The sequence below is a fragment of the Parus major genome, chromosome 21, assembly GCF_001522545.3.
Source record: "Parus major isolate Abel chromosome 21, Parus_major1.1, whole genome shotgun sequence".
Lineage (NCBI taxonomy): Eukaryota > Metazoa > Chordata > Aves > Passeriformes > Paridae > Parus > Parus major.
The window spans coordinates 452,824-477,407 of record NC_031789.1 but is presented as its reverse complement, the minus strand read 5'-3'; the positions used below and the strand labels follow the sequence as shown (position 1 = coordinate 477,407).

The 24,584-nt window shown below is 53.4% G+C and overlaps 1 protein-coding gene across 4 annotated transcripts; it reads right to left on the bottom strand.

The window, feature by feature from the left end:
• Positions 1-79: 79 nt before the first annotated feature.
• Positions 80-24,544, bottom strand: PLEKHM2 (pleckstrin homology and RUN domain containing M2). Of its 4 annotated transcripts, none has more exons than XM_033519221.1 (20): positions 20,714-20,997; positions 12,596-12,702; positions 12,336-12,445; positions 11,640-11,739; positions 11,069-11,156; positions 10,423-10,609; positions 8,849-8,908; positions 6,795-7,023; positions 5,022-5,768; positions 4,701-4,770; positions 4,530-4,620; positions 4,191-4,381; positions 3,766-3,854; positions 3,255-3,387; positions 2,984-3,174; positions 2,634-2,699; positions 2,034-2,193; positions 1,673-1,852; positions 1,479-1,595; positions 80-1,157 (listed from the first exon to the last, which is right to left on the bottom strand). In XM_033519221.1, the coding sequence occupies exons 1-20, from the start codon at positions 20,771-20,773 to the stop codon at positions 1,020-1,022; spliced, it is 3,114 nt and encodes a 1,037-aa protein (XP_033375112.1). In that variant the 5' UTR covers positions 20,774-20,997; the 3' UTR covers positions 80-1,019. The 4 variants fall into 4 exon arrangements, with proteins under 4 accessions (XP_033375112.1, XP_015503554.1, XP_033375113.1 ...); XM_015648068.1 differs by having other exon boundaries at positions 4,191-4,255; XM_033519222.1 differs by lacking the exon at positions 8,849-8,908.
• Positions 24,545-24,584: the final 40 nt, after the last annotated feature.

Below are 24,584 nucleotides of genomic sequence, written 5' to 3'. Positions count from 1 at the left end.
CCCCAGAGCCATCCACACGCTCCAAAGCGATGGCAGGAGCAGCAGCCCCTGCTGGCACAATCTGGCCTGGGGCCAAGGCTGAGTTACCAAGGTCTGTTTATTTGGGGAGGGGGGAAAGGAAGCAGATGTATGTACATATACATTCAGTCACATACGTTTCCTCCCAGAAAAAGGCCCCGTGAACATATATTACATGAGAAGGTCTCCAGGTTATTATTATTACTGTTAATATTATTTAAAAGCTGGGGTTTGCCCCAAAGTGCTCGTTGTGAGCGCAAGTGGCGATGGCTCCTCGCTGGCCCCGGATGCAGTGAGCTGAGGAGATGGGGACGTGTTTGGTGGCAGCCACGTGACCACGTCCCTCAGGACACCCGAAGAACAAGAACGTGGGACTCCATCTCTTCTCCCCCAGTGCACGGGGTCAGCGTTCAAACCACAAACCGGCTGCTGAGATCTCCTAAAACCATGTTTAAAGACGAGTATTTGGCCCTGTTCCTTCTTCCTTAGCCTCAAACCTCCTGGGCAGGCTGTGAGTGGTTCAGTGGTGTCCGGAGGCCCCAGGTGAGCTCTCCAGGAGAAGGAGGCAGAGCGATGCCGTCCTCGGTGATTGTATGAGCAACAAAACATGCACGGTAGCGATTGAGTGTTCCCACCTCGCCCCAACCCTGTTCAAAAATGAACAAGTCCCAGTCCTGCTCCCCACCAGAACGGGGATGCTTGTCCCAGCCCACTCCACTCCCACCCTCTCCTTCACTACTGCTGGGATTCCATTCTGTGAAAGGCAAATTATTTGCCCCGTGGCAGCTGGATGAGGAGGAAGGCGCAGGTGCTGAAGCGTCTGGCTGCTCCCCAGCCCACGCCGCACGTCCCTGGCTCGGCAGAGAGCATGGGATCCACGCTACAGGCACAGCCCTGGTGGGGACCAAGCCATCTCAGGAGGGTTTGGGGTGCCAGCTGGCTGGATACAGGCCCTGACCCCCAGAAATGGCCCCCTGTGAGCTGTCCTCCCCTGGCCAGGGTTAACACCAGGGGTCCCGCTCGGCCCGTCCCCGGCAGAGGCTGTCGCTGCGCTGCCAGGCGCTGTCAATGAGGCTCTGGGCATCCTCACATTTCTTCTTCACAGCAGCATCCACAATGGCCTTGTGCTGGAGATCGACCTGAAACGGGTGTGAGGTGTCAGGAGTGACAGACAACAGTCACTGTAAAACCATCTCAGATCCACACGGGAAAGTTGCCTGTGTCACGGATATGGTGACAGCAGGGCTGACCCACATTCCTCCCACTCCCCTCGCCAGCACTGGGTGCCCATGGCTTGTCTTGCCAGGCTCTAGATCCCACATCCTGTGATTATGTGGACCCAGAGGAGCTCCCTGGCTCTCCTGCCCTTTGTGGGAAAGCTGGGTTTACCCTACAGGGACAAATTCATCCCTCTGCCCTCCCTCACTCCATGAGGGTGTGAGGCAGCCCCACATGCTCACCTGGTAGATGTTCCTCCACACGACGTTCAGTGCTGACAGGAACCTCTCCAGTTCCGTAGTGCAACTAAAATAAAAGACCCAGGGGGGCAGGAACTCCTTGCTGTCCTGAGCAAACTCCTAAACACCAAGAGAGAGGCCAGGTGTCAGCCCTGGGTGCTCACCCAGCCCCGGGGGTCCCAAAGCCCTGCACTCACCAGAATGCAGTACTCCTTGCCGGCCTCTGTGGAGACGGCGGTGACGTCCGTCAGCTCGGCCGTGCCCAGCGAGCGGAAGAAGCTGGTCTGGCAGTCCTCATGGCACGTGAAAGCCTTCTCATCTGTCAGCACCAGGCAGCAGGGAACACAGGGTGTGGGGGCAACACCGTGGGGAATCACCTGCGTGGGGTGGGGAAGGGAGGGTAAAACCCGGCAGGATGGAGCCCCAGCTCCATGGGGAGCCCTGTGGAGAAACCCTCCTGGCTCAGGATAAAGCTGCCAGCTCCATCCTGCAGACACTCCTGCTCTGGGCAAAGGAGGGGGCTGAAGCACCCCCACTCAGGGCCTGTCCCCAGCTCACCCCTTTGGAGACAGCCTGGCAGAAGTACTGCATCCAGTCTGCCATGTCCTCCTCGTTGTCGGCGCTCAGCTCCAGGGAGGGCCGGTCTGTCAGGATCACCTGGAAGGAGTGGGGCCGGTCGGTGGTGTTGGAACGCCGGCATCCCCCGCACTGCTCGCCGCTGGGAGAGAGGGGGAGGATGGAGATGAGTGGGATGGATGGGCCAGCACGAGCCTGAAAACAGCCTCTGACTGCCCTCCCTGGGCAGCACCTCACCCTTGTTCCCAGCACTCATTTCCCATCCATGACATCCCCTGGGATTGCTCCAAGGACCATCTCCAGGCTCTTCACATTGCAGGAGAGCTGGAGTTGAGTACAGTGGGTCTCCCAGCAGGGCTCTTGAAGGGATACATCCCCCTTCAGAGGCCAAGGCCCCATCCAAGGAAGGAAATGAGCCCATTTCCAGTGGCATGCACTGGAGCCAAAACAAATGGGCACTAGCCCCCAGGCAGGAGCAGCTGGAATTCCTGGGGCATGGACCAGGTCATGATGCAGCCTGGAACCCCTCCCTGGGTACCCCAAGTAGCTCCTCGATCCCCACTGAGTCTGGGTGCCACTTACCCCATGTTGATGGAGAGCAGAGGGGTGACATCTGTGCGATCTGGGTACTGGTACAAGATCCCATTGCTGCCATTTGGGAAGATGAGAGAGGGTAACTGGAGTCAGCTCAGCTCTGGTATCCCCTGCCTTTGGTCCCACAGCCACCCCTGTCCTGCCCTCCACCTGTGCAGCCCTGTGGGGTCACATTCCTGCTGCTGGGCATCCACAGATGGTGGCTTTAGCCACCAAACCGGTGGCTTGGCCCCTTTAGGTGGCAAGATGAGCCCCCTCCACCTCCCAAGCAGCTCTTGGGCAGCAAAGTGCTCCCAGCACCTTCTCCCAAGAGCCCTGACCCACAGCCCAGTGCCCACCTGAGCACCACGAAGCAGGGCTTCCACTGCTCCTTGCCCAGGTAGGAGGTCCCTGCCTTGTAGTGCAGGATGCCGTCCTTGGTGATGGCGTTTTCTGCAGAGGAGCAGCTGCTGCTGGCGGGTCCCAGCGCCTCATCCATGGGGTCCTCCCAGTGAACGAGACCGTAGAAACGCACAACCACATTGCAGGCCTGTAAGAACCAGGAGAGGTCAAGGGAGGCTCCTGTGAGCCTCTGTAACCTGCAGTGATGGTGGTGATACCCAAACTCACCTCACACTTGGACTCCTGTGCCACAAACTTGGCAAGTGCCAGTTTCTCCATGGTGGCATCTGTGAGGATACTGGGATAAGGGGGCTCCCGGCACCCTTTGATCATGGCTGACTTCAAGGAGACCAGGAAGAACCTGAGAAGGAGGCAGAGATCTCTGACAAGGCTGCAGTACGACCTGAAGGTCACCTCCCTGAGCTGTTAGCACACACAGAAACCAGGGGACATGCCTTGGAACTCAAGAGCTCATCCCAACTTATCCCAAGTGACACAGGGATACATCATTGCCCGGAGTCCCAAAGCTCAGACTGAGGGATGGGGTGACTGTGTATCCAGGGAAGACACTTTCTTTGTTTCCATGCCTGAGGCATTTCTAGCCATCAGCTGGGGTACCAAAAACCAACCCACAAACCCCTCACAGGTGGCAGGGCTGTCATGAAGGGCTGTCTCTGGAGTCTCCCCTTGTCCCCAAGCCCAAGAATTCCAGAGTTCCATGCTCCAGTTCCCCACTCACTCTGTGAGAGCCACGTCGGCAGTGTCAAGCAAGAACTGCTTCCTCCGGTTGGTGCACACCAGGGTCACGGTCTGCTGATCCAGCCCAACCTGTGCCACACAGCAGTGGTCAGGGAACACAGGCATGGGATGGATGAGGGGCCATCCCAACAGAGCAGGGCTGACCAGGCTTCTGGCCCCAGGGAGTGGGTCAGTGGTCAGTGCTGTCCGTGCAAAGACATGAGCAAGGTGGGCACCCACAGAGGTGGCACTGGAAGGAGCATGACTGCCAGCTCTCCCAGTCTCAAAGGTTCACTGCCCAGAACACTCCCCATGGACACAAACACACCCCACTGTGATTCCCCTGGCACCTTCACCCCTGGACAGGTGAGAACTGAACCCCCCTCGCCTCCAGCTCCCCCGGCTGCCCGCCCCAGCCAGGCTCACCGAGATGTAATCCAGCTCGTTGTAGGACACGGCCTCCTCCACCATGTACGGCTTCTCCGCTGCCCCTGGCACAGACACAGACAGCCACGTGAAGGGGGGCACAGCACCCCCTCTGCAGCAGCAGCGATGCACCTGCAAACCGATCCATGTCCTGGGCAGCACGGAGCCACGGGACACGTGTCCTAGGGCTCCTGGGGACAAGCCAATCTGAGCTCCCTGCTGTCACCAGGGGACTCGAGGGAACTGGCAGTGGAGGCAATGATGGTCTAACCCATGGACAAGCCATGGATGGAGCCTCCAGCCCTGCCACTGAGCCCAGAGGCTGTCGGGATGAGATACCTTTGCGGATCAGGTACACGTAGCAATCCGTTAGCAGGACGTAGATCAGCTGCAGGTTCCCTTCCATGTGCCCCGTGCTCATTCGGATCATCTGCATGGAAAGAAAGGAGCTCTCAGCCCTGGGCTGATGCAGGCACAGGGCTGATCCTTTGATTGATGGAGACCCCTTACCCTGAACAACTGCTCCTCGTTCTCCCGAAAGACGTGGATCATCAGCAGCAGGAGATGGTTGTTATCCACCCTGCAGAGAGAGACAGCAGAGGATGGACATGGATGAGATGCTGGGTGAGTCCAGGAAGGGCAATCCCCTTCCTTGTTGAACATGTCCATGCTTTGGGCACTTGTTAGCTCCCCAAGACCTCTTTCTGACCCTCTGTGCCTCCTGGAGAAGGATGGGCTTTGTCCCACAAACCGAGGACAAAAGGGAAGGCATCAACTCGAGCTCAAGATTGTTTCGAAGATGCTCTCCCTGCTGAGCAAACCCTTCCTCACCTGAACTCGGAGGGATGGGTCAGCTCTGAGGGGCTGCCCTGCCCTTCCTCCACCCCAGAGTCCTCAGCGCTGCTTGGGGAAGGGCTGGGCTGCTCCTTCTTGGGCTCACAGAGAGCCTGTGTGTTGGTGGTTTCTGTCTGGCTAGTTTGAGGTTCCTTCGCCCTTTCAGGTTCCTCTACTGCCCCAACTGCTTCTCCCTCTCTGCTTTCTTCTTCTTCAGGAGCCTCAGGGCTACCAGAAACATGTGGCGGTTGGCCAGGCCCTGGAGGGTCATGGTGGCCACCACCTGGTGCAGCAGTGTTTGGACTCTCGACGGTAAATCGGTAGAAGTCCATGGGGGCTGAAATCCCCTCACTAAAGTCGCCAGAGGACGATCCATCCGGGGTCTCCCCTGGCGTGCCGGTCCGAAAGGGCTGCCCGGGGGGCTCCAGGGCGGCGTTCCAGCCCCCGGGGTCCAGCTGCCCGTTGAGCCTGTCTATGACCTTGCTCAGGGGCTGCCCCACGCTCTCCATGGACGTGTCCTTCATCTCGGGGATGCGCAGGGCCAGCGGGCCGAGGGCAGCGCACTCCCTGCTCTCCTCGGGCCCAGCCGGGGCAGCGGGGCCGTCTCTCGGCGGCTCCTCCCTGTCGCTGAGCCCATTGACGCCGCTGTCCCCGCTGGCCTCGGGCGCTGCCGGCACCGGGCTGCTCACCGCCTCCTCGGGCTTCACCTTCTTCTTCTTGCCTGTCTTCTTCTTCTTGGCTAGCCTGTGACAGAGAAGAACATCACCCACTGTACCTGTTTAGACTCTGCAGTACTCATGGGGGTCCAACCCTTTCCCAACAATGTTCCTTCACAATTTTCCCTATTGCAGAGAAATTCTTCTATCAAGAACATCGCTCAGTGTGCAGCCATGCAGAGCCCCCATCTCCGTGCCAGCTTTCATGAGACAAGCTATGGACGCCTTTTCCTACCTCTCCCCAAAAGAGGTGTCACTGCTGACACAGCACCTTGGGCTTTCCTTCAGCTGTAAAAAGGTCACAAATGGTTGTGAAGCTTAAGTGATGTGGGAGAAATCCCTGGTTGAGATCAAGAAGCTGGGAAGGGAGGAGGTTTCTAGAGGTGGGAATGCCATGTCCCCACCTGCCAGAAGAGGGAGATGAAGGTTGGAGCACAATGGGATGTGCTGCAGAAGTTCTAGCACCCACACCACCCAAACTGCTGCCAGGTTACCCCTGTTTGGGAAGTGAGCCCAGTGCTCCCCTTCCCTGTGACTCCCATGTGGGATGATGTGTAAAACCCAGCTCCTCTGCTCCTTCCCTGGGAAAACCGGGCATGAGAACAAAGTACAGCCCTGCTGGGCGGGTTTGGGGAGTCCTCAATGCTGGGTGTGAGCAGAGCCTTGAGCTCTTTGTCTGGATTGAGGGCTCTGAGGGATCCCTTGGGGTACAAGGACACTAGCCAGGAGCTCTGCAGAGGCATCTCCCACGACAGGTTTGGTCACAGCTCACTGACAAACAGGAGGAGGGACAGGATGGGAGAGAAGATCCAAGCTGAGAGCTGCTGCAAAGCTGCCACCAGCTGGAGAGAGCTCCAAACAAACGCTCATGGATTACTCTGAGCCCTCCGACACTGGCAGGGAAAGGGGGTGATGTGGAATCAGCCCAAGGGACCCAGCCCAGCCTCACGGGGCTGAATAAAGGCTGCAGCACAGAGACTGTCCTCGCTGGGATAGAGGAGGTGGCACACCCTCAACGCCTGTCACCCCCTGAGGCCAGCAGCCCTGTCCCTACCTGATGACCTCCAGCTCCGTGCAGCTCTCGGACTGGTCCGTTCCTTCGGGGGTGGCCTCCGCCCTGTCCCGGGCAGCCGTGTGCACCGGCGTGGTGTCAGAGGAGGATGGCACCTCAGCCTTGTCCTCATTGAAGGGGTTGTGGCGCTGTGTGGGGCTCCTGGCCCTGCTGCCATTGGCCTCCGAGGCGGTGGAGCGCGGGCAGCTGAGCGTGTCCGTCAGGTCTCCGTCTGCAGGGACAAGGTGGGCAGCGTGGATCAGCTCAGGCTCCTGGATGGAGTTAGATCGAACCGAGCCACGCGCCGGGGGCTTGGGGCGCTGTGTGGGTGCCAGCAGCTCCTGCTGAGGAGGGACAGGGAGGCCAGCGTGAGACCCTGCAGCCCTCTGCAGTTCAGAGAGTGCCTGAACACAACGGCTCAGCCCCCCAGGAGCCAGCAGGTGGATGCAGGAACAGAGGTGGTGTCTGTGGGAAGAGTCTGAGGGGTCTTGGGGCCACCTGAGCAATGAGGCTGCTGCTTCTCTCTGCCATGGGGCCGTGGGAAGGTGCTTGCTCAGCTGGAGGGGCAGACACAGAGCCAGCCCATGGAGCAGCGATCCTGACAGAGCTGGCTGCTCTCCTCTGCTCACATGAGACACACGTGGGGGCTGGAGTGTGCTGGAGAGGGGACAAACATTCACGGGGGTCTGAGGACAGCAGGCAGCACAGACAGGGCAGAGCACAAACAGCTGGGCCCATGTTAGTCTTCAGAAGGAAAAAGAGCAGTGAAGAAGGGCTGCAGGAGTCATGCTTGGACTATTATTATTTATTATCCATCCAAAATCATGGTTAAAGGAAAGTTATCCATGCCCTTCTCTTCTCCAGCACCATTCCTGGTGTAGTGGAAGGTGTCACTGCCCATGACTAAGGATTGGAACGAGATGATCTTTAAGGTCCCTTCCAATCCAAACCATTCCATGATTCTATGATTCCTTTTCACAGCCAGCTAGAAAAACCCCTGGGGAAGAGAACCACAGCCCTGGCAGACTGATTTGGGGTGTAGGGTTTGAGGAGGAAAATGAAACCCCTTGTAAAACGAATCCAGGTAGCTTGTGCTGGATGATTCCAAAATGCCACTTTGTTCCCACTGAAAAAGCCCTGGAGCAAGGAGAGTGTGACCAGGGATGTCAATTGGGCTTTAAATCCTCAAATCCAGAGGGATCTGTCTCCCCCCAGCACCCCTGGGCTTCAGCCTCCACACAACACCCACACTGGAGCTGTTGGCTGCTCCTTGGGTTTGGAAATGTGGTTTGTACCCTCCAGGGACAGGTTAAACCACCTCTGTGACATCCCTGGGCGTGGGGTAAGAAAGAAAGCAAGAGGGAGCATGTTAGAGCCTGAGAGCGATCCACATGGAATTCAGGCAGATTTTCCCATATATTCCCCAAATATTCAGGTAGTACCCTCAGGCACCATCCAGCTTTGAGCTAAAAGGATGGAGTGTGGGTGTGTTTCCTCTGGGGGTGAGGCAGAGAGGATGCTGCTCCAGTGGAGGATATGCACAGGGGCTGCATGTGGAGGAAGAACAAATTCCCTTAAACAGGACAAGTGCTCTTGGCTATAAAGGCCAGAGGTAGCTGGTAAGTGGGTTTAAAAAGTGGCAAAATTAATAATGTAGGGACCCTAACTGAGCAAGGCCATCTGCTGGACATTGTGGCTTCATGGGAGAAGTTTTAACACAGGACAGGGTGATCCAGGGAAAACAAAACTTCCCAAATCAATCACTGCAAAATGCCCCAAATTAAAGGCAGCAGAATTAGTTCAGCTGTTTTTCAGAGCTTTCAGGAAAGCAGTGATGGTGGATCAGTTTTTCAATCAGCACCCTGTGTGCTTCACCCCAAAGAGGAAATCCATGGCATGAGGGCAGCTGGCACATCCCACATTTTGGGCCTGTACAGAATTCCATCAGGACAGGGCAGTTGGTTGTTAAAGAAACAAACATGGGAACATGCAGCAAGCTCAGGGGGCAGCAATGCAGAGAGAAAACCAAAATGCTGTAAGAGATGAGCGTGTCCCACCTTCCCAGTCTCTGCTGGGCATGGTCTGCATTGCTGGAAAGACATCTCCAAAATCATAATCTACAAAAATGAGGGATAAAACTCAGGATTAGAAATACAGGTAGTGGGGATGGAAGTGGGGATTTGGGGAGAGTGTGAAGGGGTTTGGGGAGGGAGATGGGAATGGGAAGAAACAAAACAATTGTCCATTGGTATCTGAAACACATGAGAAAATAGGGAATGTGGATGTGAATGGAAACCAGCTGCACTAATGCTTGTTCCTTCTGGAACAACCGGTGTTATGGGAGCTACAAAGGGACCAGGGAAGGGTGAAGGCCTCATTATTCAAGCTGCTGGGAAGCTAAACTAGATAAACTGTCACCTAGGGCTTGATCCTTTCTGGGAAGCAATTTAATCTCTATGTGCCTCAGTTTCCCCACTTCACACTTACCTCCAAAAGATACTGTGATGTTTGACTCATGACTGTTTGCAAAGCCAGGTATCTGATTAAAGGAAAAAACCCGGCCTCTGATCCTACAGTCCCCAGTTCTACCTACGCTCTCAGGGTAGAGACATGCTCCTGTTGAAATGATGAGCAGGGTAACAGTTAAATTCCTCCACACCAGAGGAACAGCAGCAGTTCCTGCCCTCCTGGGTCCTGATCCAGCATTCCTACATCAGCACCAAACCCCTCTGTGCTTGGGGAAACTGAGACACAGAGCATAGCCACTGCCTGGACACATGGAATAGGCTGAGATGATGCCAAACCCAAAATCCATCTCCAAAATCTCCTGGGTCTCTACTCCAAAGTCCTCTTCTCTTGAGCATTAAGCAGCCATCCACCAGAAGGCTGGGGACACCCATCAGGCTGCTCAAGATGTAGCAAGAGGAAAAACCAACACCTCCGAGACCACTGGCTGTCTTTCTCCCATTCCAGAGACACAGAGAAGATTCTGGAAACTAATCTCCACCAGGGCCAGCACATGGGGGTCCCTGGACTGTGAAACAAACACTTAAAACTTCCCCTGCAGCCCTGGAAGCCACATTCAGATGCAGGCAAGGCCTTCACTCTGTGGGGAGATTGCTCCAGTTCTTGCTAATACCCACAGGATGGGAATGTGGCCTGGGGTGCCTGCAGGGAAAGTCCTTCTCTCCCAGTCTGAGGCATAGAATCAGCACAGAATGGTTTGGGTTGGAAGGGACCTTAAAGTTGACCTAATTCCACCCTCTGCCATGGGCAGGGACACCTTCCACTATTCCAGGCTGCTCCAAGCCCCGTCCAACCTGGCCTTGGACATTTCCAGAGATGGGGCAGCCACAGCTGCTCTGGGCACCCTGTGCCAGGGCCTCACCACCCTCACAGGGAACAATTTCTTCCTAATACCTAATCTAAATTTCCCATCTTTTCATTTAAAACTCTTAAGTTTAAACCCATTCCCCCTTGTCCTGCCTCCCAAGGATGTAAGACAGGAAGGACTCCCAGCCTGGCTGCTGGGTCTCTTGCTTTGGTCTTTTCCAGTCTAAAACCTGCCCTTATGTGAAGGGGATGTGGGAACAACCCAGCCCTGCCCACACTGTGCCCAAAACCCACTGACCCTCACTGGATGGAGCAATGGCACTGTCATCCCATTCCAGGTTGGTGGAGGTGACAGAGTTGAAGGAGTTGAGGGAGAGGCTGTCGGAGCCGTGCACGGAGCTGGGCAGGCGCTCCTCGAAGTCCAGCAGGTACTGAGGCTTGTAGTAATCTGGCATGTATGGGGCCAGATCCAAGTATGGAGCATCCTGCAGGGAATGCAGTGAGAGTCAGGCTCCAGTCACTGTTACTGACACAGCTGGGGGAAATGCCACCCAACAGTGGGACTGTCCCCTCGAAGGTCCCTTCTCAGTGTCCATCTCAGAGGAAACCCAGTGGTTACCAAGGGTTATTCAGTGGATTTGTGTTTTCTGGAGGGACACCAGGGTTTCTGCACTTGCAGAGCTCAGCTCCTTTATCCCCATCAATCTGCCCTGCAGCTGCCTTGTTCCTCCTCCAAACAATGAAGAACTGAGCAACAGGAATAAATCCCATTGTTGGATCCCCAAAGACTAAAAGTCTTTCCCAAAATCATCAGCATCACATTTTCAGCTGAAGGTCAACAAGAAGGTTCACCCTGGACCAAGTTGTGGGATCTGTCCCACCTGGACTTGCCCTGCTCCACATTCCCACTCTCCCAGAGCCAGGAGAACAGATCCAACACTCACCAGGTCCAAGTCAAAGCGGATGAACTCCAGTCCAGACACCAGTGTTAAGAACAAGGTCAGATGATCATGACTGCAGACCAGGGCATTCCTGCCACAGGGAGGAACAAAAGAGCTTTACAGATGTGGGAAAGAGAAGGAGCAGCTACAAGGGCTCTTCTGTTTCTTTGGGGGCGTCTCTGAGCTGCCATAGCTCAGCCCTGGAGCTGGCAGTCCACTTGCCTCCATGGGCAGCCACTCTGTGCTGTCCCCAAACTCAGCTACAGCCACACTTCCAGGTGTCCAGCAAAGCTGGGTGTCTGGACAGGAGCTCAGCAGCTCCTCAGAAATCATGGAAAACGTAAAGGGGACTGCAGAGTAAAAGCAGGAACTAGGAGAGATGCTTGAAGTGCCTCACTGAGATAGGAGGACAGTGCATTCACATCTAGGACCTTCAAATTAATCATGTAAATCCCACAAGGAAAAAAAATCAAACCCTCATCAACTGCTTGTCCCCCACTGGCAAGTTCAGGCTGGCTTTTGACATGGAGGGATGTCAAACGTTGCCAAAAGGAGAAGGAGCTGGGATACTCACTTGACATAGTACTTGTGCAGCAGGCTGAGGTTCTCCTGGAACAGCCTCAAGTAGCTCTCCAAGGAGTTTTCATTAAGGGCAAGGTACAGCCAGGCCCGGCCTGGAAACAGAGCAGCAGAGAGATGTATCTGGAAACACCTGAGAAGTGACACAAGCCTAGAAATAGTCACAAGTGAGTTAAAACCCCTCAGATCACTCATTTGTATCATTTGAGGGGAGCAACTATGAGGGAAATTTGGGGGGGTGGGAGGGGAAATGCCAGTTAGAGATTCATGATTTGGAGTCAAATTGGTGAGAGACAGGTAAAGAAGTAGCCACACAGCTGTGTCTCTCCAGCAGGATGGGAACCCTGCCAGTAATGCTGGGAGATGGGAGAGGCAGAGGGAGAATCACTGTGAATCAGCCCAGGTGAGATTTGACACAAATTCTGGTGCAGAGAGAGGTGACAGTAGAGTCTGTGCTCAGCTCTGCTCTCACCAGTACAGGCCTAGGACATGGAAGGACATGGCAGTGCTGGGCTAATGGCAGGAGTTGAGGACTAGAGGTCCTCTCTAGCTTTAATGATTCCACTATTCCTTCGCCTGCAACCCAGATTTCAACGGCTCCCTCTATCCACCAGCAGCCCCAACTCCTCAGCACAAGCTGGGGCTCCCCAGTGTCCCCAAAGCCAGAGCTGGGGACACTGTGAGTACTCACTGCGGCCCAGGTTGGTGGCCACGTGCTGCAGCACTTCAATCTGTTTGATGGCTTCCCGGCGCGTGAAGTGAACCACCAGCACCCAGTACCCCGAGGAGAGATCTTGCAGTCTGGAGGAAGAAAAATCCCAGAGGAAAATTAAGCAAAAGCTTCTTTATCCCACCCCAATCCCTGCCTAGATGCTTTCCTCATGCTGAGGCTGCACACCAGGCTTTTGCCATGGGGAAATGCAGCATTCCAGAGGCAGGCTCCAGGCTCACCCGTAGAGCAGAGCGTGGTCCAGGTGTTCACAGAGCCTCTGCAGGACCTTGTCATGGTTTCTGATGGCTGGTGTCTCATCTTCACAGGCAGCAAAGTAGCTCTGCAGCTGAAGAAAGAAGAGATGGGATGGCTGGAATGCCCTTCTCCAGCCCATGAGGAGCAGGCTGAAGTGCCAAAACACTCATACCCAGCATTAAAGTTTTTTGTGATCCTTCAGCTTGCTAAACTCTGCTGTAGGTTTTACTCACAGGGTGTAGCCGTTGTTTTGAGAGGACCCTAAAGGCAGTAACCACAGGGAGAACCTTGCCCAGCAGTGCCATGGTGGCTGCACAACCAAGTTCCCCAATGGTGAGCAGCCTCTTCCCTGCCAGCCAACACTACAGCAGAGTCTGGTGGTTCCTCTGCAGCCACCACAAAGTGCTTCAGAGCAGAAATAAACCCCAGCTCTGCTCTGTTTCTGGCTCCAACATGAACGAGGCCTCTCCTCAGTTTTGCTAGAAATCCTAGATGGGAAGATCCCTTGCACCCAAACCCTATATCCCTTCCCAGCTGACCCACAGGCCTCCTCCTGCCCCCAGAGCTTACGGATCTATTTAGGTCCTGTCTCACACATCCTCGGCATCCAGGCAGGGAGATTACTCTCCCAGGATGTAATCTCAGCTGGATAGGCCATGGCTGTTTGCTGGCAACAAGCAAGAACAGCTCAGCTGAGCCACAACAGTACTACAGACAATATATATGTTATTTTCAGAAATTCCCAACTTGTCCCAGCCAGGCTGTGGGCTCTGCAAGGGAGCTGGGCCACCCTTGGAGGAGGTTCTGGTGTTTCTGCAGGCTCTGTGCTGGACTGGGGAAATGCAACTGTAGGGGAGAGCTGGGGGGAACAAGAATAAATCAGGCATTTTGTTATCTCACCACTGAAAAAAAGGAGACACAGCTTGGGGAGGTCAGAGTGGAGGGAACTTGGAGCCTGTGTGTGCCTCTGACTGGAGGAATTCCTCGTGACAGATACTCCAAGCCTGGACAGCAGAAGAGATGAGGAAATAGAAGTATTTCCTCTTTTTTCTTTCCTCCTTTTCCCCAAAATAACTCAGAACTTTGTCATGCTCCTTCCTGCAGCCAGTGCACAGCTCCCATCCCTCTCCATGGATGGACCCACTCCTGTCATCCAAAGGTGCAAACTATTAGCAAATGCTGGCTGTCTCCATCTAAAAAACAGATTTCTCTTCCTTGGAAAAGCCCAATCTTCCCCCAGGAAGGGGTTTAGGTTTTGAAGAGTCTGTTCTGTGTTACACCAAAGGTTGGTGTCCCGTTTAGCTGCTCTGCATGGAGACCAAACCAGCTTCCCCTGCATCCCCCTTCCTGGGGAGGCTGCTGGCAAACCTGGTCCCATGGCGATACCCAGAGCAAACCCACCTCCAAAATAAACACTGCCAAAGGCTTCCAGCACCCAGCCAAGGGCAGGCATGGCTCACTGGAGCGCAATTCCCAAAAGACATCAGCCAGGTGAATCCCTGCCCAGCCACCCTGTCCAGGGAGGAAACAAGACACAGCAAGCCGCAGGATCTCCTGGGTGGAGTCATCCCTCCAGCCAGGGTGGGGAAAGACTTGCAAAAGCTGATGGGGAGGTGTTTCTGGCTTGGGAAGAAGGGTGAAGACACACAGAGAGAAGTTAGGGTGAAACAGCCTTCCCAACTGGGGAACAAACTCCAGCTGCACCATTTTTCAAAGATCCAATGCCTAGTTGAAAATTTGTAGGAATTACGACCCCAAGGATGATGAGGGATGATCCCAGCACCTGCCCGAGTGTGGTGATGGCAGGAGTGATGTGGCAGTGCCCCAGAAAATGGAATTTTATGGAGTATTTATATGGAGTCTCCTGTAAGTCGTTATAAAACACACATGGATAATTGAACCAGCTTCTCCCTCTGCAGTCAGACCTGTCTGGGAGGTGGTGACCAAACTTCATGAGGCACCCACAAAGCAGCTCCCTGACACAGCTGGGCTGGAGCTGGGCAGATCAGGAAGGAGGCAAATAACTGGGTTAAAAACATCATCACTGTGTTTCCAGAGAGATGCTCTTCCCCTTGTCTCCTTGGTGCCCCAAATCCAGAAGAAGGGCTGAAGGCTGGCTCAGATGGAGGACTCCACTCGTAAGGGGCACAGCCTGGAGCCCTGAGCCAGGGCTATTTACAGACATTCCTGTGGCCAAAATAAGCACTGCTGGCATGCAGAAGGCATCCCAGCCCTGCATTCACCGGGACCGCTCTGCAGCCACCACCAGGTCTGAGCTCCTGGGACAGAACCTGCGCAGGGAGAGGGCCACAACACCACGGGCTGAACACACCTGGGAGAGCCTGGAGCAGAAGTGTTTGTCCAATGGGAACAGAGACCTGGCTGCCACTGGGAAACACTTACACCTCGTTCCCATCGAGGAGGAGGATTTAATTGCTGTTTACCAATCACAAGTTCATTTTTCTAGCAGTGACACACTCCACCCCACGCTGGCACACACGAGACAGGCTCTTCCTTGCACAATTTTATAACATAATAATTACACAGTGGCTCTCAATGAGTGTGAGGCTTTCCAGCCTGATCTGCAGAGCTCCTGTGTTGCAAGGGAAGCCAACAAATAATCAGGGAACTGTTCTGGAAAGCCCATTCCCAAATCTAATCATTCTTGTGGTAGCTTTGATATCCCTTCAGTAATTCTAAAATCTCACTGGAATACTGAAATAGTCTCCTGACCTGTTCAGGGCTGCTCACAACCCAACTGAGTCCACATCTCCCCTCTGTAAATCTGCCCTGCAGATGTTTCACCAGCAGCTTTCCAGCATCAATTCCATTTCACTTGTTCTGCTTGGTATTTCCGTGTTTGGCATGACAAACATGATGAAAGAACAACAAACATCCTTTGCATTCCTCAGCTCTTTAACTGGGGTGGAAGAGGGGAGAGGTGCTCCAAAACCCTCATTCTCACCCACAGCACATGGTCTGAGATGAGGGGTTTTCCCCATCTGCAACAGCTCAGCACCCTCAGGAGCAATCCTGGAGCTCCAGGAGCACGAGAAAGGGCAAGTGACCTTGTCCCAAGCAATGTCAGCTCAGTGACACAGCAGGAAGGGCCAGGACAGACACCTCAGAACTGCCACTTTCACACCTGCTCAGAGGGTACAGACATTCAGTGGCAAATGGATAAAGAGGAGGCTGAACTCCTGTGCCTAGAAAACTCCTAGTTTTCCATAGCATCCATAAATGCAGGCTGAATGTCATGGCAGGGGTGCCAGTCTCTCTCATACACTTGTACAACACAAAGGCCTAAAACTCCAGCTCTAGCAGGACGTTTTGGAGGTCACACACATGATCTGGCTCAACACTCCTTACAAACCAGCACTGGCCTCAGTGCCCAGCTCCCCACTTCATGCACTTTGTCTGGATCTTGGGGCTTTTTCCAGAAAAAACACACCAGGCACATTCAGAGCGTCAGCACCTGGAAGGCACCACGAGTGCCACTGGAGCAGCCTGGAGATGTGGAGAGCCAGGAGCCTGACACAAGCCTGAAACCCACAGCAAAGTTAACTAACTAGCTAACAAAGTTAACTAGTAAACTAACCAAAGGCAGGTGGGAAGGTCACATGCTCAGCATAATAGAAAAAATAGATTTTATGGGGAAAAAACCCCAAGTCCAGTGGCAAACACACCAGAAGCAAGCAAGGTACTGCTCTCACACACTGTGTATCACAGCTCCAAGTCCCTCCCCACTGCCCACAGCCTCCAGCCCCTGCTTAGTTCAGTCACACCTCTTGGACCAGTTCACCAGAAGTGGGGAAAGCTGAAAGCACTCAACAGCCACCAAAATTGTGCAATCAGAGGCAGAGAGGCTTGGAGGCTTTCCTTTAGCTCCCTGGGAAAACCATGGCCAAATTCACCCTCCTAAACCAGCTGCTCTCCTAGCAAAACGCTTTGTGTTAGAGGGGGGAGAACAATTGGGATTTTCTAATTTCCAAAATGTTACCACAGCCTTGTCCACCCTCAGCTCCAGAGCTGATTTTGGGTGTTATGGAGGACAAACATCAGTTTAGGTACCTGCAGAACCCAATCTGCTGCTGCCTCTGTGTCCACAGCAGCTGGGCTAAATAAATCCAGCCAGGCAGAGATGAGCACATTCCCTGTGTGATTTGAGTAAGGATGCTCCACTCCAGCACTCCCTGCTCCTCTCCAGGACATGGGGGCACTAAGCCATGCCCAAACACAATGCTGTGCAGGAGAAGCAAAGGTGTCACAAGGCAGAGCTCAGCAGCACAGGAGACTGTAAAGGCATTTCAGAGGTACAGGGCTAAAAATCCAACCCAGAGATAGGCATCAAAGGGTCAGCATTAACTTGCTGTGAGAGCAGTGGAAACCTTCCCAAAGTTGTGCAGAAACAGAGCAGAGCCAGAGCTTTTGGCAACAACTCCCGTGAAGTCAGCAAAAAACCATTGCTCCACCTGATTGACATGCACCAAGAATCAGCTGCTCCAGAGTTCATGGCAATGTGTGTCCTTCAAAGCCAGCAGAACAGCCTGAAAACCAGAGAGGAGTCCCAAAATCTGGGATTCTAAGCTCTTTTCTGATTTTACATTCAGCTCCTGGAATTGTCAGCAGTAACATTGTTTAAGGACTTTGCATTTTCACCACCTAATCCCAGGTAGGAGAGCACTAAACCCCTCCTGCAAACAGGGAGTATTCAAGGAAACCCAAGAGAACACAAACCACCAGCTTCATGGACCAGGGAACCTGTGACAGCTCCTGGCTACCAGCAGATGCTTGGCCAAGGATGGATTTGAAGTTGTTGGCATTTCTGGTATGTTTAGAGTTCACCTAGGCAGCACCAGGAAGCTGCTCTCATCCCACTGCCACCACACACAGCAGCATCTCCTAGATGGAAACAAGGACTTGAGTGAACTACAGTCTGCACACTGAGCTATAACATGTCTATCCCCAGCCCTCTGCCCCAAAAAAGTCCTAAATCTTCACAAAAAACAAGGGTTAGGCATCAATTTGTGCAGTAATTTGAGCTGGAGCACCGCCCTCTTAGGAGAAGGGGAACTGAGTGGCGTAAGAGAAAATAAACGGTCAGAAGATGGAAGTAACACTGTCCATGTGTGCAGAAAGCATCACCCTGTGAATTCATTTACAGTCCTCCCAGGGAGGACTCAGAGGACAAGCTGTAGATGGGAAATCAAAACCATTCTCTCAGTTCCCTTGGAACTGAAGCAAAGACCCAGCTCCCCAGTGCTGAGCTTTCCCAGCCTCTCCTGAAGCTACCAAGAGCAGAAACCTCTTGACATCTCTCTGGTTGGAGAAGTCTATTTTGTCTAAATTAGGTGTTTTGCCTCACTTTTTTCAGTAGAGGCCTGACTTCACACCTCCAACCTCACACCTCTGAAATCCACAGCAGAGATACCACTGATCTCCCCCTGGTACCTGGGAAGCACACAGAGAACCCCACAGGCTGGAATTTCCCTTTCCAAGCACACTTGCCACTTTTCCATCTGTGCTCCATCCCTCATGTCTTTCCAGGAAAACAAGATAATCAGTCCTGTTCACTGAGGTTTGAGGGATTTGCTTGGAATTGAAGCATTTTTTTCCTGTGGATTTGTACAGAATTCACCCACTGCTTGTGCTCTGATTCCCCCATCCCTAAAATCCAGCAGTACCTGGTAAAAGCTGAAGTCACAGCCAGGTGCAGTCACAGCCCTGAGTGTCAAACCATTCCCAGGGCTGTGCTGCTGCTCCTCTCCTTCCCCATCTGAGGCTGCTGAGCACAGGGTGCTCTTCCCTGGGCAACTCCATGATGATAATAATAAGGCATTGTTTCCTCCTCTTTGGGTCTGCAGCTGAGAAAACCATCACCATAGACACATCCAAATCCTCCATTCCACACCTGCACCAGCGATCAAAGTAAGGAGTGAGCAACCCACACTGTGAGGAAGCTTTTGAAATCAGAGGAAGGATGCTTGGAAAACTCTTCCAAGCCCCATGACAAAATTCCAGTGCCAAGGAGTTACTCAAGACGAGGATGATGGAGAGTAGGATTTCCCAGCACAAAGCCACTTGCTCCTTTAACCTAATACTTTGCTCTTGCCACTCACAGAGAAAAAGAGTACCAGGGACTTCAGGCTGAAGTGGGAGAGGTAAGCACTGGGAAAAAACAGCAGCTCCATAGGGATTTCCCTGAAGAAGGAGAACTGCATCCTAGCAGTAAAAAAGCAGGGTGGAATTTCACCATGGCCTGAGTTTGGTTTCACTGGGACGGTAGAAATGAATCCATCAGCCTCAAGTAGGCTCCTGCACTTCCCTGAGTTTTGCTCTGAATGAGAATGAACAGAGAGGATTAGAAAATCCCAAAATTTTCACTGCTGGACCAAGACAGGAGTTGGCAGAGATGAGGCAGGCCAAGGTGTGTTGGCAGAGCTAGAGCTGAAGAGTCTTCTTCAGTCACAACAGTAATTGAAATAAACATCACGTTGATTTTTTAGCATTTCCAAACATGATCTTCCAAGGATTTTCTGAATGCAAATAAATTATATTCAACCAATCCTGTGTGTGAAGTTGTATTCCTTATACATACAGGGATTGAGGCAGAAGCATTGCAACAGAGCTTAGAGCAGACTGAACATCCACTGATTTCCAGACAGATGTAAGATTATCCTTAATTTTTAGAGAACAAAAAAAGGCAAGAGACCAGAGGTTAGGGCCATCCATGGAAGAAAAAAGCTGGGAGAGGTTTGCACATCCATCTTACACCCCAGAGGCAGTGTCCAGCCATGCCTTTCTTAATAACACCTGGAATTCACTCGTGCTGGTCTTCATAAAACAAGTTTTCATGGATGAATCTGTGTCAGGACACGCTGCAGAGCACAGGAAAACTCCTATTCCATAAGGCAGAGGAAACCCAACAACTGAAGAAACAACAGCAAGTACACAGAGCCTTTCCCCTAAAACTTGGGACAAACACAAATGAAACTCCCATTGCCTCCTCAAATGGAGCAGGAGTTCTTTTTCAAGGTTGGCTGGAGCTCATGTGTGGGCCAACCCAAAACTTCTGGCATGTCCTTACAAGTCACTCCTCTGGCCTTCCCAAAGATTCCAGCATCCTGGTCCCCTCTGTGCCAGCTCATGGATGCCTCCACCAACAGGATGGGCTTTAAGGAACCATCCCAGGAGAAATGAGAGGCATGCAGAAGGTGAGAGGATGTGTTCAGAGCACTGTTTTGAGGGCACAGAGCAGGGCACAGGAATGAACCACACATGCCCTGTGTCCATGGGGAGAATGTCCCAGGTCCTGCCCCTCTATCCTGTGCCCCCCACAGGACATGCCTGGCTGGAAGAACCTCTACAAACAATGGTTTTAGGCTGGACTCCAAACCCCTCCCGAACAGAGCCCCAGGAAACAGGGTCCCCTCAATCCTGTCCTTTGAAAACAGGAACCCTGGGCAGGAGAATCCCAGTATATCCCAACCATTTAAGACAGAGGGTCCTGGGGGTGACCCTGCCAGTGTCCCTATGGCAGGGTGTCTCCACACCCCTCCATCACCAGAAGGGCTGCATCCAACCTCACACCCTCAGCACAGAGGGTCTCCAAAAATACCCCCAAAAATGTCCAACTCTGTCAAAGGGGACACTGAGTGCCCTTGACCCCACACTCCTGTCCCAGAGTGTACCTCTGTACCATCGGTGTCCCATCAGTGCCTCTGCAGCCACAGGCTCCACGGGCACCCCTGAGCAGAGGGGAGTCCCCAGGCCCACAGCCCCAGCCCCAGGACAGGAAGGGGTCCCAGAGTTGTCCTCAGCACCAGCCGATGGGGTCCCCATGGATGTCCCCAGGCCCAGAGCGCTTGCAGAGCGGGGTCCCCAGAGCCATCCCCAATCCCACAGCCCCGGCAGAAGGAGTGTCCTCCCAGCTGTCCCCAGACCCAGCACAGGGGTGTCCCCACCCTCACAGGGCTGTCCACCACACCGCCACCCCAGCACCGGCCTACACCGGCGTCCAGGGCTGTCCCCAACCCCGCAGCCCCAGCCCAGGGCTGGCCCCAGGCCTTTATCCGCAGCCCCCGCCGCGCTCCCGCTCTCACCTTCTTGACGGAGAGGGAGATGTTCTCCAGGATGCGGTCCTTCACCTCCGCCGGCTCCATGGCGCCTCCGCCCGCCGCCGCCCACCGCGCCCGCCCGGCGCAGGCCGAGCGCCGTCCCGCCCGCCGGGCCCGCTCCGTCCTGCCGGCTCCGTCCTGCCGGCTGCCCCGGCCGGCCCCGGGCTGGCGGCTCCGCGGCGCTCAGCGCGCCATGGCCGGGCGCGGGGGCGAGCGGGCCCCGCGGGAGCACAGCGGAGCACAGCCGTGGTGCTGCCGCGCTCCGCCGGGAACTGAGGTCACGGGAAAGGAGGGAGGGAGGAAGGGAGGGACGGAGGGAGGGAGCGAGCGGCGCTGCCCGCCCTGGGCCGGCAACGGGACCGCCCCCCCCGGGGATGAGGGACCGGCCGAGCCCGGCCGAACGGAGACAAACCGGGCCCAGCTCGCCCGAACAGAGCCGAGTGGAGCCGAACAGAGCCGAGTGGAGCCGAACCCAGCCCGCCCCCGCCATCCTCGTGACCCGGCGAGGGACCCTGAGGGGAGATGGCGGTCGAGCCCTCATGAGCCCCTGAGGGGAGATGGCGTGGAGACACACGAGGGGATGTGAGTGGATAATGAGGGAAGGTGGCACTGGGTCCCTCAAATCCCAGGACTCAGTGAGGGGACATTAGGGGAGATGATGTTGAGGACCGTGAGGGCACTGAGGAGGCAGCACAGCCTTGGGATTAGTGAGGGGACGTGAGGGGAGATGGCCTTGGGTCCACCATGACACAATGAGGGGACACAAGAAAGGGGGCATTGGTTCTCTCACAGCAAGGAGGGGATGTGAGGCGGCTAAGGGGAGATGTTGGTTCCTTCACAGTCCAGGGGGACAGGAGGGGACAGTGGGTTTGGGGACATGAGGTGCCCAGCCTGCAGCTTTGGTGCACTTTGGGGTGCTGGCCTCAAATGAAATTATCAATGGTGAGGGAAAAATGGGGGATCCATATGACACCCCAGCACCTCAGGCTTCAGCAGTGCTTCCTTCAGTTCTGCTCCAGCAACCTGAAATGGGGGATCCAGCTCTTCGCTGGGGTCTCTGTGCTGGATGGCACCTTGGATCCAAAAATGGGCCACACTGTTCTTCTCAAAACATCACCAGTCCAAGCCTCCATCGGTGGGAAAAGTTCCTAAAAACCTCAAATACAAGCCCCACTTGCCATCACAGGACAGAGACATGAGTTGGTAAAAAGACTTAAGATAAATTATAAATAAATATTATAAATGAAACCTGAGGCTGAGGTGAAGGGTTTTGATGTGGGGAATAGAACAAATGCTGAGCCTGAAACCCCCAAGCCTGATCCCCAACAAGTCGATGGAGAGACTAAAGTCAGCTGCTTGTAAAGCAGCCCCACAGATCCCACACACAGTTTATTCTTTCCTGGTGAATTTTAGGATTTAAAGTATAAGGCAAACGAGCTGTACAGCACCAGCAGGTATGTGCACCTATTTGCATTCCTCCTTACACCAGAGGCACCAGGTACAGCATCTACACCTGTATAATCCCATGGGTTTTGGAATGAGCTTTAAGGTCCCTTCCAACCCAAACCATTCTGGGATTCTGTGGTAAAACCGACTTCCTGGTGTCCTGCTGTTTTCCTGAATGTTTTGAATGCCCCAAGTATTTGTTTTACTTCGAGTAAAACCAGTTGGTTATACCCTTAAAGCACCCACCACACAATTATGGATTTACATAGAAAATTCCCCACTCACAGCATTTACACAGCTCCCATTCTCCTTAGGAAAGATTGGGAGGATCCATCCCACTCCCACCACATGCTGTGTGGGAGCTTCCCACCCTCTTCCCAAGAGATTTTTAACTCTTTGCTCAATATTTGCAACCCAAAGTTGGTATGGAGAACATGATCCCCGAGGAGAAGAGCCATCAGGTGCTTGTCATGGATGGAGAATGAAGGACAGAGCGAGTCACCTCCTGCAACAAAGTGTGTTACGTGCACGATACTCCTAAGATACCACCTCATGCAGTGCAGTCAAAGGGCACCTCAGTAATGTTGCCAGTGATCCAGGGGGAAATTAAAGAGGCACGAGAAACACTTCAGGAATTGCAGTATGGATTTCAGTAGGAAAAAAAAATTAGTATTAGGAAAACCATGGAAGAAACTGCTGGGTTATAAGGACAGTGAGCCCTGTGAGCACACCTCCATTCCCACAGGCACAAGTGGCTTCGTTTTAAAGCCCTTCCCATTTCCATTTGATAACAAAGAGATTGGGAACCAGACATTCCTTTGGCAGTAGCTGTTGGGAAGGATTTCAGTCACCAACCACTCACATCCTTGTGTTTGACTCAGTGCTTTATTGGCAGGCATGACCTTGTAATTAGCACGTGTGGTTGCTGAAGTTAATTATGTCACAGTGTAGTGGTTACACTGCCCGGGTCCAGGACCCCCAGCATAACCCCAGGGCATGAGACAGAGCAGACAATCAGTGTAAGGTCACAGTGACTCAAAAGCCAGGTGGGGCAGCAGGATTTCCCAAATCCCATTCTGGTGACAAACCTGCCAAAAAAGTGGTTACCTTGGCAAAGCCACACCAGGCCCGTGCTCAGACATGGGACTGCAGAGGGGCCAGGCACCAGCTGATGGGAGGCACTGCAGGATTCCTGAGCAATGGCTCAGTCATGTTCCTTCTGCTGACCATTCCTTCAACTATTCTGAGGCAGGAAATTGCATTAAGGAACACTCACCTCTCTGCATCCCACTCTTGCTCTTAATGCAGCCGCTGCATCCGCATGACTGCTCAAAAAACCTTCAGCTGTTATTCTGGAACTCCAGATCTCTGCAGGAAGTTTTTAGGAGAGAGCTCTATTCCTAAAGACCCACAATAGATAACCAAGGAAAACACCAACTTGGAGTGTACATTTATTGCACAAGGCCTGACTCTCTCTTGGCTGTATAAAAGCTGCAGATTTCAGGGTGCTAATGCCCCACCTGATGGAATCCCAGAATGTTTTGGCTTGGAGGGACCTTAAGGCTCATCCTTCCACTATCCCAGGCTGCTCCAAGCCCCATCCAGCCTGGCCTTGGGCATTTCCAGGGATGGGGCAGCCACAGCCTACCCTTGTTAAGCTTCAGGACATCAGTTCTGACTGGGACAATCCTAAACATGAATACAACTGTGTCATTAATCAAAATTTTTATATATTACCAAAATAAAACCATCTTCATCAAGCAGAACAGAAAAGGCTCAAGTGCTTAAAATAGTTTTGAACCAGAGTGCTCAATCCTTAAATCTCCCAGCAGAAGAAATCGCAGCAAACCTTTGGCCAATGTATGATGAAGCTGTAGCAGCCCACACATCAAACCTTCCCTTTTCCCACCCTGAGAGCTGAGTTCAAAATGCAGTTTTGCATGATAATTAATGACCTCACTTAGCTCTAACAGTGACACCAGCATCACGTGCAGAGCTCTGGACATGTGAGGAGAAAACCACTGCCCAGTTTGTCACAGTCACTGAATCATAACCCATTGTGTTATGTGTTTGTGTCTCTCTCACCTGGCACCAGCACCCACAGCTCTGGTTAGCAGGCATTCAAAATAGCCAAAACCTCAGTGCTGTCTCAAGGAAAAGAGGAAATTTTTCTGGGTCTGAAAAAGGAACTGCTCCTCTGTGAAAGGACTTTAGGGTCAGTTCATGCCCCAAGTTTCAGAGGAGGAATATACTCTATGCCTCCCTACTAAAACCTGTTCTACTATGTGACACTAAGAGAATGGGACTTCAAAAAAGTAATTTCTAACTAAAACTCTCATGAGCTTTCCAGGGCTTTAAATGCCAATTGTTTTTAATGTCCATTAATCAAAAAAATCCATTGGCTTTGGGA